The sequence below is a fragment of the Stenella coeruleoalba genome (genome assembly GCF_951394435.1).
Source record: "Stenella coeruleoalba genome assembly, chromosome: 5".
NCBI lineage: Eukaryota > Metazoa > Chordata > Mammalia > Artiodactyla > Delphinidae > Stenella > Stenella coeruleoalba.
Window position 1 is genome coordinate 28,585,785 of NC_137150.1, and position 19,731 is coordinate 28,605,515.

At 41.3% G+C, this 19,731-nt stretch overlaps 1 protein-coding gene across 5 annotated transcripts; it reads right to left on the reverse strand.

Annotated features, from left to right (window-relative positions):
• Positions 1–1,865: 1,865 nt before the first annotated feature.
• FAIM (Fas apoptotic inhibitory molecule) lies at positions 1,866–19,370 on the reverse strand. 5 transcript variants are annotated; one of them, XM_079922126.1, is made up of 6 exons: positions 18,766–18,804; positions 14,478–14,640; positions 12,999–13,131; positions 12,482–12,710; positions 5,647–5,696; positions 1,866–2,283 (listed from the first exon to the last, which is right to left on the reverse strand). In XM_079922126.1, exons 2-6 carry the CDS (start codon positions 14,519–14,521, stop codon positions 2,134–2,136), a joined length of 606 nt encoding a protein of 201 aa, XP_079778252.1. In that variant the 5' UTR covers positions 14,522–14,640; positions 18,766–18,804; the 3' UTR covers positions 1,866–2,133. The 5 variants fall into 5 exon arrangements, with proteins under 5 accessions (XP_079778252.1, XP_079778250.1, XP_079778249.1 ...); XM_079922124.1 differs by lacking the exon at positions 18,766–18,804 and adding an exon at positions 13,277–13,368 and having other exon boundaries at positions 14,478–14,596; XM_079922123.1 differs by lacking the exons at positions 14,478–14,640; positions 18,766–18,804 and adding an exon at positions 19,142–19,370.
• Positions 19,371–19,731: the final 361 nt, after the last annotated feature.

Sequence of the window (19,731 nt, forward strand, 5' to 3'; positions counted from 1 at the left end):
ACTGAATCAAACTGTATCCCCATGTGTTTGCTGAGGAACATAATAACACACTGCAAAGTACAGTTCTGACTGCTAATAGCTGGAGTTCAAAACAAAGTGCCTAAAAATAATTGCTTTGCTTTTGGACATGGCACAAAACATTTTTTGTACCAGATAAAATATGGCCATTAAAAGTCGCCCTTTAGGGGCTTCCCTGGTGGTGCAGCGGTTAAGAATCCGCCTGCCAATGCAGGAGATATGGGTTCGAGCCCTGGTCTGGGAAGATCCCACATGCCGTGGAGCAACTAAGCCCATGCGCCACAACTACTGAGCCTGTGCTCTAGAGCCCGCGAGCCACAACTGAGCCCGTATGCCTCAACTGCTGAAGACCACATGCCTAGAGCCCGTGCTCCACAATGAGAAGCCACTGCAATGAGAAGCCCGCGCACCGCAACGAAGAGTAGCCCCTGTTTGCTGCAACTAGAGAAAGCCCGCTCACAGCAACGAAGACCCAACACAGCCATTAAATAAATTAAATAAATAAATAAATAAATAACGTCCTTTATTCAAGGAAAGTGAAAACGACCACACCCAAACACTTGAAAGCAAACCCCAAAATGAGTTTAAGCCTCAGAAGAGTCCCTCTTAGTTCATTCATGTCCTAATCTTCCAGTGGCAGTGAAGGAAGGCTGGGGGGGTGGCATGGGGAGAGCAGGGGGATGATTTCTATACATGTGGTATGCTAACCTTCCAGTCGTAAGACTTCAAATAAAACAAATGTCAGAGTAGGTAACTCACAGGCTAATTTTAATATGCTCTGCCACCACGCATGTTGCCTGCGGGGGCCCCGCCTGTCTGAGCCACGTTCCCTCGCTGCTGTCCTGCCCCTCAGTTCCTCGTGCCTGATGTTAGAGCGTGGTTGTGCCTCTGTTCTGCCCCAAATCTCTTAGAAATACGTGAGCGGCAGGGAGAAGGTAGTACAGCACATAGGTTTTAGCGTCAGAAAAACCTGGGTCTAAATCCTGCCTGTTCCAGTACAGAACAGCTCACTAAGCTTGAGACAATGTCTCCAGGCCAGTGCTGTCCAATCAGACTTGGTATGATGATAGAAATGTTCTGTATCTGCACTGTCCAATGTGGTGACTGCTAGCCTCATGTGACTGCTGAGGACCTGAAATGTGGCTAGTGTGATAGAGGAATTTTTAATTGTTTCATTTTAGTTAATTTAACTTAAATAGCTACATGACTAATGGCTACCCTAGTGGACAGAGCAAGTCTAGAAAATGGAGAATTCTCCCTCTTATGGAGGATCCCCATGTGATAATGGACATGAAATACCCCGATAAAAGGCTCTACTATTAAACCAGGTCCTGCCCTGAAAGACCTTCAGAAACGAGTACTGACACAATCTGGACCACTTCCCGTACTGAGGCGGCATCTCTGTGAATCTGCCTGGGTGGGTCTGCTTTAGTCACAAAGCGCTAACACTGGTGCTAGCTACCTCCACACAGGTGTGCAACTCTGACTTTCTAAACACTGCCTGACAATGCAACTGATGCTATCTGGTGTAAAGAAGTTTGCTTCTTCCTTTTTTTTTTTTGTCCTGATCATGCTGATTAAACAATTGGATTTTCAGAAAACTTTTTTTTTTCAGAAGCCTATTTTTAATTAAATTCTTACGTGACACTCTTTGACATCTCAACATTGTTTCCAGATAGAAAATGTTTCTCATTTCAGTTAAACTAATAATATCATTGTATACCAATTGCTTTAAACTAGACAATCTATCTGCACAGGTTAAAAATATACAAAGACATCCATTTTAAGAAACACAAATCAAGCAGCACCAATTTTATTTTATAGCATTTATTATAGTAAAAGTTGCTCTTGTAAAACACTAGTGATTTTTGGTCCATATCTTATTTTCCATTTGATGTTAAAACATTTTACATTATTTACAAAATAAATTGCAATATTTATGATACATAATTTTTTTTCCTGACCTTTGGAACATTATTACAGTTTCAAGTAACTAAAAAATAAAAACATGGCGACTAGATGTACTGAAAAGTATATACTGAACATATTTAATCACCACAGTAATTTAAAAGTCCTGATCTTTACTTCTTAAGATTAAAATTCATTAACATGAAGTCATTCAGGAATCTCTGGGATTTCTCTATTATCCACAATGAGAGTATGAATAATCCCTTCTTTCCGCTTCCCACTACTGACAGCCTTTATGTAACAGTCATGGTTCCCAATACTGAAGTGAGTTTCAGTTCCGTCATCTACAAACTCACCCTGGGCAAACAAAAGAAGGAGGAATTAGTGTTCCAGAAACATTTGTCTTTGTCTAGAGCATTAACATCACCCAAAAAGGGAGGTATAATGAAGTACATATTAGTTCAATGTTAAACTTGGCAAGATTAAAGTTAGAAGCTTGTATTTAGATGCTGTTACGTCTCTGTTATGAAGGTTTCTTATTTGTACCCCCTACAATCTTTAAGAATCTTAAGTTTCAGAGAAAAAAAAAAAGTGTACCTAATGGCTATGTGTCTATAACATACACTATGTAGACAATGTAGACCATTTTCAAAAGTAAAAATAATAAACCTGATAGCAAACATTTATTAGTGATTTATTCTATACAAAGAATGGTTTACATGCATTATTTTATTGCATCCTCACAATAACCTGACTGGAGTACGATTACTATCCACATTTGATATGTGAGGAAACTGAGGCACAGAGTAGTTAAATTACTTGCTGAAGGCCCCAGTCAGTAAGGGATGGAGTGTTCTTAACCACTCTGAACATCTGATTCCCCAGTGTATAAGGTGGCTTACAATAAATACATTAAAAATAACATAAAACCAAACACTACTGAGTCTAGACTTGCTCTGTCCAGTACAGTAGCCACTGGCCACATGTGGCAACTGAGCATGTAATGAGGTGGGTCTAAAATGAGATACTATGTTAAGGGTAAAATATACACTGGATTTGGAAGACTTAGTATGAAACAAAGAATGTAAAATGACTCAGTAGAAACTTTTTATATTTATTACATGTTAAATGATAATATTTTTGATATACTGATTTAAATCAAATTTTTATTAAGATGAACTTCACTGTAAAACTTCTGAAATCTGGCTACTAGAAAAGTTATATATGAAGCTCATATCTGTGGCTCATATTTCTATTGAACAGCACTGATCTAGAGTAAAAAGATAGGGGCCAAGTGGTACAGAGAAGGAATGAAGAACAGGAGGCTTAGAGGATAAAAGTGGATTATGCAAGCAAGCACCATCAGACTCACAACTTGGCTATGAGCTTCCTGGCAGCCAAAGCAGACAGAGCAAGGCCCCGTAGCTAACATTATCTAACCAAAGAAAGCACAGGAGGCATCAGAGAGGGAAGCTTTTTCTTAGCTCTGGGAAGAATCTGGCCAACACGGAGGTGTACTGACCACAAGGACTGGGGGTGCTGGCCCTGGAGTCTAGTGTGTTCTTTTTACCCCTTTTCACATTGAGCTTTGAAAAAATCCCTCAGGTCATACTTCTGTAAAAATCAATTTAGAGGGCAGAGGAAGGGTTGAGTAATACAATCCTTGTCAGTAGCTTCTTGGTAATTTGACAGATACATGGTCTTGGTCACGGTGCTTTGAGATGAAAAGGAAATGGAGAAAATAAGCCGTAACTCACAGGCAGCAAGAGCAGGTGTGCATAGTGCTGGGGAAGACTGCCCGGCAAACTAGGTCGTAGTTACAATGAGGAGGCAACTGGGTGAGACAGAGCTATTGTCCAAACACTTGTGGTTTCTTGTCAATTACTGAGGAACAAAGACATTGTGGATGGACATTATTTTCAACTCCCTACTTATTTACAACCACATTCTTAAATCTCTCTTTACATTTGCACTGGAGAATTCCTGGAGGGTGGAAGGAATGTGATCCCAAACTGCAGACTCCATCTAGGGAATTCCAGGGTAGGAAAGGGAGAATAGGAAGGACTAGTAGATGTGGCATCGGGCACACAGTAGGCATGGAAACTTAAGCTGGTCCAAAAGGAGACATAAAATACTGAAGAGCTCTCCAAGCCTCTCTGCATAAAAGTCTCGATGGGTAGGTTTAACCCAGAGGGTGGATCAAACTCTGGAGGATCAATTTTGAGTGAGCCCTGGTTACATTTCCCTTCAAGAATTAAAACTAGGATTAATAAAGAGAAAAGCATTAATCTTTGTAACCTTTGATTTCTGGCTTGGGCACTTCCTTAGAAGCAGATTGGCTATAAAACCCAGCTAGTCTGCTGAATACATTCATCCCAGACCTTCCCTCCAAGCACATCTCCTTACCTTCCCAGACCCACAATAGAGAAGGGAGATAACAGCAGCAACCACAACTTGCAACTAGCTAAACTGTGCCGGGGAAGAGACCTTCTCACGATCTCTCGCCCTGGTGTTCACGTCTGAAGCCATGAAAGGGGACACCAGGGCTGGTATACCACCTGCTTGCCAGCTGACCCCAGAACACATGGGAATTTCCACCCAAAGATTTCAGCTCCTGCTTCCACACTCCCAGCTGTCCAGGACCGCCTCCCCTGCTTCACTTCCTCCCCTGCTGTACATACCATTACTTCCTTCCCACTTGAGATGCACTCCTATATTCATCCCACCACAGCCCTAACAGTGCAAGCAGCAAAAGCCCAACACACTGGGGTTTGGATGGGGATTTCATTGTGCTTGGCTTCAATGGGTGGGGTAGCCTCTTAGCACTGCTACTCTACAAATTCCACTTGTCTTCTGGGGTTCGTGACAGTGCCCTTTCCTACCTGCCTTTGTGTCACCTGACATTGTGTGCATCATTTCTTTTTCACAATCTTTGCTTTTAGAAAAGTACTATCTGCTTTTTGAGTGTATGGTGTAAAGCCTTCCTATTCAGAGTGTGACCTGTGGACCAGCAGCTCTGGCAGCACCTGAGGACATGTTAGAATATGCACTTTAACAAGATCCCAACTGATTCTATGCATGCAAGTTTGAGAAGCAGTGGTATAAAGCACCTCTTTAACCTGGATAAACACAGGAGGACTCAACCTTTGGGGAGGACTTTTTTTTCTTTCTTTTTTTTTTTTTTTACAAACCCTTGTGTCGAGGACTGACTTTCAATAAGTTTGCAGCAAGGGAGCTGCTCTGCTAGGTACGAAACCCAGACCCAAAAGGAGATCGTCTACAAATGGTTTAGCACCAGGGTCCTCATGAAACGGGCGTGATGGGCGAGGGGGCGGCAACCTTTCTAGCCGCGCGCCCGTGTCCCAGGACGAAGGATTCTCCGCACCGGACCCCGGTCCCGACGTGCAGCAGGTTGCGCTGTGCTGCACCGCGCCGGGGAGGATTTTGTAAATGTGGGAACTCTTTTCAGGGTAGAGGCTGGTCCAGGAGAGGAAAGGTAGAGTATGAGCTTGGTGCCACACATAAGTTGTTACCAAACTCTCACTGCCCCAGGCACTGCCCAGGAAAGTTCTTCAGATTTTGGAGTCAGTATTACTTCATCTCTTTTTTGTTTTTAACCAAGAGGACCTTCATTACTTATAAAATCTCCAGTTAGGAAACACAGCAACATTTCAATGGTCACTCACGCACATGGTGAGGGTAATCAAAAGGTCAACTTACTGCTGTCTCCATTTTTTTACCATTGCACCATACATCCATAGTGTCTTTTTCTGTAAAAGTAACAGATGAAAAAAAAATTATAATCTGTGATTTAAAGTTAACACTTCATTATTTTAAGAAGAGTCTGTTACACTGGATTTTGAAAACTCCATTAATTCCATTCATGGCTTTGAAATTCTTCCAAATTTGAAGAAATTATGTTTATCTTTTGTTCGCAGACGAAATAAAAATGAAAGCAATCTTCTAAGAAAAAATCATGATCCCAATACAAATTAATGAAGACTTGTTAAAGAAAATCTTTAAAGGAGGATGCAGACAAATGAATGCGAAGAGGGACCTTTCCACACAGAATGTCTTTTTTTTCATATCATCTGAAATGTTTTAATAAAATTTTAAGGTCTCGTTGTGAATCAAAGAAGGGTTTACACACTCCCAGGATTACAATGTGTTTCCATTTAGGATACCAATATATTTTAGCAAATTAAAGAGTGTTTTTGGCCTTTTAAAAACATACGTACTTTAAGTAATGCAATATTTGACCTTATCCCTTTTTTATTTTTATTTTTTGGATTATAGCAAGTATTGCTTTTCTTTTTTTTATTGGAGTATAGTTGATTTACAATGTTGTGTTAGTTTCAGGTGTACAGCACAGTGATTCATTTACACACACACACACACACACACACACACTTTTTCAGATTCTTTTCCCTTATAGGTTATTACAGAATATCGAGTAGAGTTCCCTGTGCTATACAGTAGGACCTTGTCATTTATCTATTTCATATATAGTAGTGTGTATTTGCTAATCCCAGACTCCTAATTTATCCCTCCTAGAATGTCCTCCTCACTAACCCGACTGGATGATGGCACAAAGAGACCGCCAGAAAAGGCTACCCTGCTGTTCATACAGGATAGATAGCAATTTAGCCTTAAATTTCATACTGGATAGCACAGTAATCTCTATTCATTTTGTTATGGTTTCACTTTGAGGAAAATTACTGGATCATAAGAAAAAAACACAGGCATAGTACTTGATAGACTGTTCAGATTACAGTGCTGACATGATAGAGCAAAATGCTGCCACGATACACTTGGGCATTAGCTAAGCGGCCGCAGCTCACTCCAGGGAGGTGTGTACATGTGTGCGCGTGTCACAAATGCATATGCATTTTGGGGAAGGATCCCTAGAGCCACTTGTGAATGTCAGCGTCCCAGGGAGTGGCAGGTGGGAGGACTGTACTCATTAAGCAGCCAGAAGACGAGCTTTGGGTGTTATAACGAAGACTAGAGAGAAGCGGGACCTGTGTGTGCATACGGAGCCCAGGGGTCAAAACCTGCCAGGGCCCCAATGTTCACTGCAGCACTATTTACAATTGCCAGGTCATGGAAGCAACCTAAATGCCCATCAACAGATGAATGGATAAAGAAGATGTGGTGCATATATACAATGAAATATTACTCAGCCATAAAAAGGAACGAAATTGGGTCATTTGAAGAGACGTGGATGAACCTAGAGACTGTCATACAGAGTGAAGTAAGTCAGAAAGAGAAAAACAAGTATCGTATTTTAACGCATATATGTGGAATCTAGAAAAATGGTACAGATGAACCGGTTTGCAAGGCAGAAATAGAGACACAGATGTAGAGAACAAACTTATGGCCACCAAGGGGAGAAAGGAGGGGTGGTGGTGGGATGAATTGGGAGATTGGGATTGACACATATACACTAATATGTATAAAATAGATAACTAATAAGAACCTGCTGTATAAAAAATAAATTAAAAAATTCAATTCAAAAAAAAATTACATGCTTTCTTCTGGTAATTGTTTGCATTTAAATTTCAAATCATTAAAAAGTACTATTCACGGGCTTCCCTGGTGGCGCAGTGGTTGAGAATCTGACTCCTAATGCAGGGGACATGGGTTCGAGCCCTGGTCTGGGAGGATCCCACATGCTGCAGAGCAACTAGGCCCGTGAGCCACAACTACTGAGCCTGTGCGTCTGGAGCCTGTGCTCTGCAACAGGAGAGGCCGTGATAGTGAGAGGCCCGCACACCGCCATGAAGAGTGGCCCCCGCTTGCCACAACTAGAGAATGCTCTTGCACAGAAACGAAGACCCAACACAGCAAAAACAATAAATTAATAAACTCCTACCCCCAACATCTTCTTAAAAAGAAAAAGTACTATTCATATTAAAAAAAAAACAAAAACAAACCTGCCTGGGTGTCAAGGCTGGATGCCTTGACACTGACAAGCCGTCTACTCCAGGAACACGGTCTCTTCTCCCTGCACCTCGAGATGTGAGCCTCACTTAGAGAGTGGAGAAAGGACTTTGAACTGGGCTAGAGGGAAAGAGAAGAGCAGAGGGGCCCAGGAGGTACGGGAGGGGAAGCCCAACGGCAGCCTGAGTGGGGAGCATCTACGGCCACAGTTGTGGGGAAACCCAGCTCAGCCACCTGGATCAGAGCACAGGGTGCTCAAATAAACCATGACGGTGGTGACAATCGGAATTTTATTTAGTGGGCCAACTGAATGTGTACATGTACTCAGATTTTCTATAATAGCTGTTATTAACATGCCTCTGAAGAACATTGCTAATCCAGAAGCCATAAAAGAAAAGGGGTAAGTAAATCTGACTACATGAAAGTAAAAAAGATTTCTGCATGATTAAAAAAACACATGCATACGTATAAGCAAAGTCATACAATAAATGACAGACTGGGAAAAATACTTGAAGCTCACAATACAAAGAGCTAATTTTAGTAACAGAAGGACTCCTAGCAATCAAGGAGAAAAAGACCAACGACCCAAGAGAAAACAGGTCAAAGGACACGTACAGGCATTATCAGAAAAGAAACACAAAAGGACCTTAAACACATGAAAAGAGGCTCAACCTCACCCAATTCTGAAAGGGGCAAATAAAAAACATGCTGAAATACCATTTTTCACCTAAAAGTAAAGTAGCTGGTGAGCCACTACATTTCTAAACACAACACTGTAAAATTCTGGAACATAAAGATGAGCCCCCAAAAGCTTCCAGAAAGAAACTACTAATGAGATTCAGACTGGCATGGAACTTCTCATTCAAAACAAGGGAGAATAGAAGACATGGAACAAGGCTTTCAAAATTTCTCAGGGGAAAAAAACTCCACATTTTAAAGCTAGAACTCTATACTCCACAAAAGTATCAACTTCGTATAAGGTTCATATAATATTTAGCTCCTAGACACCCTTTATTAGGAAATCACTTAAGGATATTTTCCAGTAAACAAAGGTAAAACTGGCAGCTGTGGGATTCAATAACTGATGGAACTAAAGCCAGGGTTCCATGAAAGCAAGCCCAGGACAGCCACTGGGCAGCAGGCCTGGGAAGCAGCTATCTAGTTTTGAACAGGAAGTCAACAGACGCCCAAGAATACTGTCATTAAGAATGAGAAGTTTTCAAAGCAATAGATAATATGAGTAAAAAATGCAAACAGACATTAGGAACATGAGCAAAGAAGATATATTTCCATTTCCAACAAGAAAAGAGAAAAGCCACCAGAAGAGCCCAGAAAAACAAATGACTAAAAAAAAAAAAAAAAAAAAATCAAGGTCCAATTGTGAAGTAAACAAAAAATGAGGTATAATTTTGAGAAACTGGTAGATTATAGAACAGAAAACTCACTTGACCTTGACACTAAAAACAACTTCCTTTGAGTGGCACAGGGGGTGTGACAATAATACAGAGAAAGAATGTAACCGTGGCCCACTCCAAAAATATTTACAAAATCACAGTAATATAAATGTTATTTATTGGTTTTTAATTTTAGAATCAACCTATAGAAAAAACACAGGAGAACACAGTTATGGCTACAGAACAGAATATAAATATTAACTACTCTGATGATGTCAAAGAAAAGGTAGAGAAGACAGAAGTTGAAGGTGGTAAAGGTGGGAGAGGAGCGGCGGGGGAACTATATGTTCACAGCCTCATCTAACTCAACAGGGGATGAAGTAAATTTGAAAGCTGATGATGAAGATGGTGGTAGCGGTAGCAGAGGCATGAGTTTTTTACTGTCTCCAAATTTCCCCTGCTAAAACAGACAGGGCAACAGAACAGAACCAAAGACCCGATGGACAGTATCTACACCACAAACTCTACAGTACCAATAGGTGGGGGAACCACGGGCAACTCCAAGACCGTAGCTGTAGTATCGGCAACCATGCAGAAGGAAGCAGAGGGAAGCAGCAGAGCCTCTGGTGGACCTAAGAATCCCCAGACAGCAGTCCCGGTTCTAACTGGAGCGTTCGGAGTGGGGATGTGTGAAGAGCAGCTGAACTATAAGGGGTTTTACATCCTGACAGTGGACGGGGTGTGGGAGCAGCGGGAGGGGTCTGAAAGGGCTACAGCAGTCTGGGCCCCAGGAACCCTCAAACCAACCCGCCGAAGCTCCCTTCCAGTACAAACCCCAAACTGAGCACCCAGGGAAACGAGAGTAAAAGAGAAAATCTACAAAAAACGGGGTAAGGAAACAGCAGCCATCTCAGAAAGTGTGCCCCAATGATTTTTAACATCATCCAAAAACGACAGAAAAGGGAACTCAAGAACCTGAAGTTTAAAAAGCTACACACTCCCTTCTATAAATTCAGAAAAACTAAGATCATATAAGAATTATCAAAGAGAGGTACTGAGCTCTAGATCCACACAAAATTGTAAGAAAAAAGAACAGACTACCATCATTATAGATAATAGAAGTATCAGAAAGACATGCTTACATGAAAGGTAAAGCTGTAAAATACTACTTCAAAACGAGCTGAAAGAAATTAAGAAAATCATACAAGATATGAAAGAATGACTAAACAATGATTAGAGAAACTCTGAGAAATGAAGTATACAGAACTCAGTAAAAATTAGAAATAAAAATAATTTCATAAATGAGGACTCAACTAAAAGGAACACAAAACAAACACAATAAATAACTCCTTAATAGAAACAGAAAATGAAGAGGAGGAAAATTTTTTAAATCAAAAAGAAATAAAGATGACAGTACAAGTCACAGGCTGGAAGAAAATAACTGCAAAACATATCCGATAAAGAATGTGTATCTAAATATCTTTGTTACATTTTTAGAATTATTGACTGACAGGAAGTATTTAAATGGCAACCTAGACATTGTCTTTTAAATATAACTGAAGCCAAAATGGTTGAAAAAATTAATCTGCTTTTTTCTCATGATACGTAAATCTCATAATGCACTAAAGATTATGGTTCCAATTTTTTCTAACTCGTTATCTAAAATATACTAAGAACTCTTAAAACTCAACAGTAGGAAAACAAACCACCCAATTGAAAAATGGGCAAAAGCTCTATAGAAACAGCTCCCCAAAGAAGATACACAGATGGCAAATAAGCATATGAAAAGATGCTCAACACCACATATTATTAGGGACTTGCAAATTAAAAGTGAGATATCATTACACACTTACTAGAATGACCAAAATCCAAAACACTGGCAACACTGCTGGCAAAGATGTGTAGTAACAGGAACTCTCACTCATTGCTGGGAGGAACACAAAATGGTACAGCCATTTTGGAAGACAATTTGGTGGTTTCCTATCCTCTTCAAGAAAAATGGACCCAATTTCTTTAATAAATAAACCATACAGGAGTTTTTTGGTTTCCTTTTTTTTTTCCAACTATGTGCATTTATTACCTGATAAACATTTTTCATTCTTAAAAAAAAATTTTAAGGTATTTTCTAGCATTCAACTAGACTATATACTATGTTTTTTGATAAATTTATTTATTTTTGGCCGTGTTGGGTCTTCGTTGCTGCATGCAGGCTTTCTCTAGCTGCGGCGAGCAGGGGCTACTCTTTGTTGCGGTGTGTGGGCTTCTCATTGCGGTGGCTTCTCTTGTTGAGGAGCACGGGCTCTAAGTGCAAGGGCTTCAGTAGTTGTGGCACGTGGGCTCAGTAGTTGTGGCTCGCGGGCTCTAGAGCACAGGCTCAGTAGTTGTGGCGCACGGGCTTAGTTGCTCCGTGGCATGTGGGATCTTCCCAGACCAGGGCTCAAACCCGTGTCCCCTGCCTTGGCAGGCGGACTCTTAACCACTGCGCCACCAGGGAAGCCCTAGACTATATACTCTTAAAAGACACAGACAAAGTCTCTTCATTTATGGATCCTCAAGGCCTGGTACACAAACTGCCCTTTAAGAGGTTCTCAATATTACCTAATAAATGAATCAATGAATTAATGAGATGATCTACATAGTCTTAACTTAGTGATATGAGAAGCAGGAAATAATAAGAGTAACCAGAAGAGTGAAAAGGTAGTAAATATTTGTCTTGCAAGTTTTGTAGGCCCAATAGAAACTGAGAACACAGATGGCAATCTATAATAGCAGAACTTAGCTCAAAGAGCAATGGCTTACTTTTTATTTTTTAATCTACTTTATCTGGACTGATGATTTTGATCTGCTGCAGTCCTAAACCTATTGCTATCTAGAGAAAAATTCCCTTTTTACTGATGAATCTTTAATTTCCAACTGCCTTTAGACATGGTTTTAAAGAGAAATATCAAATAATAACAAATGTCTACATCAATATTTCTTTCTTTAAACCCAAGTTTATAATCCTCGAATCCATCACTATAAAATCTGGCTCTCATATTTTCCATATAAATCAGTCGATTCAATGAATACTTCATTTCCACAGGACACGTGAGAAATATAACTGCACTTAACATTCTCTCCTATTCAAAGCTCCCATAAAAGGTCTGGACAGTTAGAGGAACTAATTAAATGGCCACCATAAAAAGCCAACAAATTCTGCAGAAACGGCTCTCACTTACCCAGCACAACTCTAAAGTCCTCACCATCCAAATGTAATACCCAAGTATTGGTGGTTTTTGATCTGTTCTCCATATACTTCTTGAGACTTTTCCCATTAATTTCCAGAGTATATTCATAAGCAAACCCACTGACAGCATCTATATTTATGCTTGCTTTCATCTTTGAAGCTCCAACACAGAAGGTTTCTTTGCCCACTAATTTGAACATCCATTCTTTTCTTATCTCTTCCTAAGTAATAAAATATAAAAGTTGAAAACACATAAATGGAAGAAAATTTAATATTTTCACGATACAAAGGTTTTAGAAAATAAAGTCATTTTAAGTTTAAATATTAGATGTTATAGTCTATGAATTGCACAACTATTATTAGTTTACTTTGTATGGCAAAATGATACAGGCCAATATATAAAGATAACCACTGTAAGAGAAAAGCCTTGCATTCACATATGAAGAATCTACATTAGCAAAATCAAGCTTCCCTGTACACCATATTTACAAAGTAACAGTTTTTCCTACCTTCCCATCTACATATACCACTCGTTTGCCTGATGTGGTCCCATGTTCGAATTCAATCTTATGGACTCCATCACTTAAAGCAACATCCCAAACAGCTACGAGATCTGTCATTTTTTCCAGGCTGTAAGGAGGGCTAAGGGAATAAAATTAAGCAATTATAATAGGCCAAAACAGTAATAGAATAACCAATTAATCCTTCCAAGGTGAAAATATCAGATTTCAAAAAGCCCTGAAATTATAAAATATTAAAGTGATATTAGCTAAGAAAGCCTACTTACAGTACATGTAACTATCTTCTCCCTCTTATGCATTCTTCTTTTAAGATGAAATTACTATATATGGGTATATAGTCAGATAATTCCAAAGTCACCTTAATATAATAGGATTAAGAATCAGTCAGTTTATCCACGAAAGTATTCTAAGCTAGGCCACAGAATAATGCTTGGAAAGGTCAGTAAAAAGTTTCTACTTCTCCCTCCCGTCACTTAAAAAGCACAGTATTTAATTTTGGTTTTACTTTTTCAGATCCAATCACTCTAAAGCAAGAATTCTCAAAACATTTTATACTTAAACCAATAACTAGGGATTAATTTTAACAAAAAAGGTTCTAATTTATAATACTAAGACTGAGGAAAAAGAAGTCATGGAAGAAATGTTCTATAATAGATATAAAAATGTTATGGAAGATAGTAATCTTGTCATTATTATGGGAAATCTTATTAAAAATATAAAGGATTCTGTTTTGTCAAGTTTCTGGCACAATTTAATATAAAATATATATTATATGTGTGTCCTATGTGAATAACCTGTTATGTATAATGAATATGTAACATGTAAGTACTATTTTGATACTGATATAGATCTTTAGCTTTGAGAGAAGTAACATTTATTACAGCAATAATGATCATAGCTAACAGTTATTTAGTACTTACTGTGTGTCAATCACTGTGCTAAGAGCTTTATATATATTAACTCAAAGAATCCTCACCATGAGGTGGGTACTATCATTATCTCTATTTATAGATGAGGAAACTGAGGCTCAGAGAGGCCAAGGGCTTGTTTAAGGTCACAATGACAGTAAGTGGCAGATGGGATGTAAACTTAGGACTCTGGCTCCAGAGTCTGTCTCTTGACTACATCCTACTCTTCATTCACTCTAATCTCCTCTGTAGGGTCTAAATCAAAGACAGTAAATGGATTTTATATCATTTTGAAGTGACTGCCAAGAATTTTGTGCTGGGATGGATTTGGAGACCTTACCTCCAGGTCCTATGGGAAAGGATGCCACATTAGTGCTGGCTACCTCCATGCCAGGTGTTTACCACCCTTGCTCGAAATCACAGAAAAGCAAAACTATGTGTTCTGCAATATTACAAAATGTGTCCTTTAAAAAGTAGCCTGCATAAATACCTCTCCTGAATGATTAAAACTTTCTTGAAATTTTCATAAGCTAGTTTTATTGCAATGCAAGACATTTACCTTTCGTCATCTTCAAAGATAGGACTGTCATCTCCAGATGCCATGGTTGGCAAAACAGTCTTTAATCCAATTAGCAGCCAGGAAAGAGAAAAGGAGAATTGCAGCAAAGAAAGACAAAGAGAATTGCAGCAAAGAAAGACAAAGAGAGCAACAAAGATGACATCTGCAAAGAGAGCAACAAAGATGACATCTGCAAAGAGTTTTTCTAACCCTGCAATCCATTTCTTAAATTGCACGCAGTTTCTGATGAAACAGCGTTTACATACAATAGAATTGCAATATCTAATTTTCAGGGAAAGAAGTTAAATCACGCAAATTAGCCAATCATATTTTTACCTGTTATGGATTTATAATTTCCTAAAACCAGAGAATAAACTCTAGTTTATGCCACTGAACTAGGGAAGCCAGGGAAGCCCCCTGAACTGTATATTTTAAAATGGCAAATTTTATGTCATATATATTTTATCACAACTTAAAAAATTAATACTGTAATATATAAAAAGCCCATTGAATTATACCCTTTAAATGGGTGAAATGTATGGTATATGTGTTAAGCTTGCAAGAAGCATCCAGGGATATGCCAGTTTGCTTTCTAAGAGCAAACGTAATTTGCGCACTTACTCAAGCCCACTTAATTTACTAGTGCCAATAATGAATCCATAAAAGTTACGTAGTTTGCTCAGGTCACTAGAAGAGCCCAAGCCAAAACTGAAGTCCAGAACTCCTGTGTAATTAACTAAACAGCATCTGGGCTGTAATGCTAAAATCAGAAGCACACATAATACTCACACACATAGGAAACCCCCCACATTTGAATATTTGGGATTAACAGTTGTACCCCTGCCAAACCTACTGAAAAATAATTTCAACTATTTTTTGCTCCCAAGACCTACTCCAGTCTAGCCTTTTCTGTATAGATGTCCAAGGGTGCTCACTCCTTGTAAAAAACGGGAGATTGACAATCGTTTTGGTCTGGAAACAGCCAGAAGCCACAAATTGTTTTTTAAAAGATATTAAGGGCTTCCCTAGTGGCGCAGTGGTTAAGAATCCGCCTGCCAATGCAGGGGACACGGGTTCGAGTCCTGGTCCGGGAAGATCCCACATGCCGCGGAGCAACTAAGCCCGTATGCCACAACTACTGAGCCTGCGCTCTAGAGCCCGTGAGCCACAACTACTGAGCCCAAGTGCTGCAACTACTGAAGCCCGTGCGCCTAGAGCCCGTGCTCCGCAACAAGAGAAACCACCGCAATGAGAAGCCTGCGCACCGCAACGAAGAGTAGCCCCCGCTCCCCGCAACTAGAGAAAGCCCGCGCGCAGCAACGAAGACCCAACGTAGCCATAAATTAATTAATTAATTAAAAAATTTTAAAGATATTAAAGACCTTAGCATCCATAAAAGCGATCCAGCAGGCAAAGAAAAGCTAAGCATTTTGGAATGAAAGCTAAAGATTCAAAACACACTGTACCCAAAATAAATCCCTCGTTTTTTTAGCACCTTATATATTTGTGGATTTTTCTAGTCTTAAAAATATTTCTTAGGGGAACTTCCCTGGTGGTCCAGTGGTTAAGGCTTTGCCTTCCAATGCAGGGGGTGCGGGATCCATCCTTGATCGGGGAGCTAAGATCCCGCATGCCTCATGGCCAAAAAACCAAAACATGAAACAGAAGCAATACTGTAACAAATTCAGTAAAGACTTCAAAAATGGTCCACATCAAAAAAAATCTTTAAAAAAAATTCTTAGGATATCTCCTATGAAAGCGGAGGGTATCCTGCAACTATCAAAGCAAAGAGAATACATAGCAATAGAGTAAGCCAACAGCATAATATAAACTTAAATAAGCATCCTTTGTAAATCAGAGTAGATTTTGGGATATCATTCAAAATTTGCTCTACAACTTTTAGAGACTCTAGAAAGTTCAGTAATTCAGCAAACTTGAAAGAACTGCCCAATTTTCCATTATAAGGAACTTCAAATATTATCACACTAACATAAGGCATCGTACCATATTAATTATAATTATATTTCATATAAAGTATAAAAGACAACACAGCAAATTAGAAAGGTTAGAAATCAAGATCACAGAAAAAAACTTTTTCCCTCAACTATCAGCATTCACTTATACATTCAACATTTATTTATAGAGTATCAGTTTAAGGTGTTGAAGAAGTTTTGGAAATAGTGGTGACGGTTGCACAACATCATGGATGTACTTTATGCCACTGAACTGTACATTTTAAAATGGCAAATTTTATGTCATATATATTTTACCACAACTTAAAAAATTAATACTGTAATACACAAAAAACCCGTTGAATTATACCCTTTAAATGGGGGAATTGTATGCTATATTAATTATATCTCAACAAAACTGTTTTAAAAAAAAACACCCAGGGCTTCCCAGGTGGTGCAGTGGTTGAGAATCTGACTGCTAATGCAGGGGACAGGGGTTCGAGCCCTGGTCTGGGAAGATCCCACATGCCGTGGAGCAACTAGGCCCGTGAGCCACAACTACTGAGCCTGCGCGTCTGGAGCCTGTGCTTCGCAACAAGAGAGGCCGCAATAGTGAAGAGGCCCGCGCACCGCGATGAAGAGTGGCCCCCGCTTGCCGCAACTAGAGAAAGCCCTCGCACAGAAATGAAGGCCCAACACAGCCAAAAATAAATATAAAAATAAATAAATAAATAAAAGATTACTATATAAAAAAAAAAACCCCAGGTGCCCTGCCAGTAGTGTTTCTTGGAATATGATTACACCTATAACCAAGAGATGATCACAGCTGTCCATGTATCTGTCTCACACAGATCTCTAAGCTACAAATTGGACTTAATAAACACATGTCATATTCTAAATTTATCCACCATACATACATTTAATTATCACGACCATGTGACCAAACTGGAAAATGATTATTACAAAGAAAAATCCCCTGTGTTTCAACACAAAGTTTTAAGGATGTAAATAAAAAGGATGGAGAAACAAATTCCATTTATTTTCACTGATAAGGACAATGTCACTCACTCACTTGAAACTTTACATGTCTTCAAAGGAAGCTTTCTGAGTATCTGGTGACATACCCATCAGCATAATCCTTTAAAATCCCTCCCCTAGCAACCCAGCATCCATGTATCAGAAAGTATGACAAATATAAACAGTTTCCACTGTTCATCTAACTAACCCCAGCTTGAATTTTGCTTTAACTTAGGTTTAGTCGTATTGGAGACTGTAATGGTTTATCCAAGCTAAACCTAAGTCAGTTTTAAAAATTACTAAGGTACTCACAGTTCCTTTTCAGCAAAGCTCTAGGTAAGGCCAGCTACAAGGCAGGTCAAACTTAAAGAGGTGTTGACACCGTCCGGCGGGTCCCTTGTGAAGCACTGGGATCTCCAGCAAAGTCTGTCAGAAAGCTCCCTAAGCCAGGTGTTCCCAAATGCGAGGCACAAAAACGGAAATAACTTTTCCGAGGTGCATTTTTGCAACGTATACCACAAGCCTTACGAGGGATTCTCTCTACACAAATAATCGTGCTCAAAAAACCAGACGGAACAGTGCTCAACAAATTGCTTTTTGTAATAGCTAAGAACTGAAAACCACCTGTATGCTCACCATCAGAGAGATAATCCATTATGTAAATCACAGTCCTGTCACTCAGCGAGCGTCAAGCCCCGGCCAGGCGCGGTCAACCTGGCCCCAACACAGACTAGCGCGGCCAATGAAAAGGATGGAGAAAAACATCGAAAGCCGCGCGCAGACGCGTGGGATGTATTAGTAAGACACAGAAGCCGAGCTGCGGCACTTTACGATCCATGTTCAGCGAAACTGCAGCTCGCTCATGCTTGCAGGGAAGAGGGGACTGGAAGGAAATACACCTTAATGTTAACCCGAGTGTCTCCCGGGAGAGGGGGATCGGCTCCTGCGCTTCCTTGCTTGTGCTTTTCTGCTCCACTTTTCCGACGGCGACAAGTATGAATTTATACTCGGGGAGAGGCCGGAGCCGTGGGTCGCGGGGTCTGGCCGGGTAGGGGGGCCCCGCCGCCCACCCCGGTCCCTGCCCCGCCCGCGGCCCGGCCGCCGGGAGACACCAGGAGCCCCCTCCCCGCCCCCCGTGCGGGCCCGGGCCTCACCGCAGGGTCGCCAGGCCACGGAGACACCGCCCACCGCTCGGCGCGCCCGCCGCCACCGCCGCCGCCCGGAGATGGCGGCCGCCAGCGCCGCGGCGGGGTCGCCTGGGGCTGCCGGCAGGGGCTTCCGGGGCGGCCGGGCCTCCCCACCTGAAGTGTGGGGCTCACCTGAGCGCTGTGGGCCGCGGCGGGGCTCTGGGCCCAGAGACCGGTGGGTTCCGCCGACTCGGCCACTTAGGCAGCGTGGCCTCGTCCCGTCGCCGAGAACCAGACGCAGCCTCCGCGGAAGCGAGAGCTCGGCAGGCGCAAGTCCCGAGCGCGCCGACTCTCTGTCGCGCTTCAGGTCCCCAGGGGTGCCCCGCGCAGGCCGCCTTCCTCCTCCCCGCGCGGCGACCCAACCCCGCCCGCGGCGACCCAACCCCGCCCGCTTCTCCCGCCGCCAGCTTTGCGTTCTCACCCCCTCCCTAGGCTCCTCGGTAAGAAACAGCGGATAGCCGGCGTTGGTCGGACGCCGGGGAAAACCAGGTGGGCCAAACCCCCCTACCTGCTCTGTAGCCGCGGGGCAGGTAAATCCGATCGTGGCATTCGCTCCTTGAAACCCTGTAAGGCTGCTGGCTATTTCTTTAAACATCAAAACTCCTTAGGGTTGGCGCAAGGCCCTGTGTTTGATGTTGCCCCTGCCTCCTCTGGCTTCATTTAGATCCTCAAATGTTGCAAAGTCCTTCTCACCCAGGGCCTCTGCACGTGCTCTTCCCTCTGCCTGGACGCTCCTCCCTGCCTCTTCCCTTAGTTAACCTCCATTTTGCTGTTGAGATTGTTCTTCAAATATCATTTCTTAAGGAAAACTACGCTGGCCCCTAAGGCTTGCAACACCTGAAATTCTCCTTCTCAGCTCCATTCAGGGTGTGCAAGTATTCTTTGTAATCTTTGCTGAATGTGCAGTGTAATTGTACACCGAGGTCCGAGAAGGCGGGACGGTGGCTGATGGGTCCTCACTCTAGCATCTCCCACGTCTGCACAGTGCAGGCTTGTATTAGGCTCTGATAAATATTTGTTAAATGAATGAATGAAGAGCAGGCCTGAGTAATGTTTTAGGTGGCCTCGATTTTTTTCACATTAAGGAAGAGACAGCAT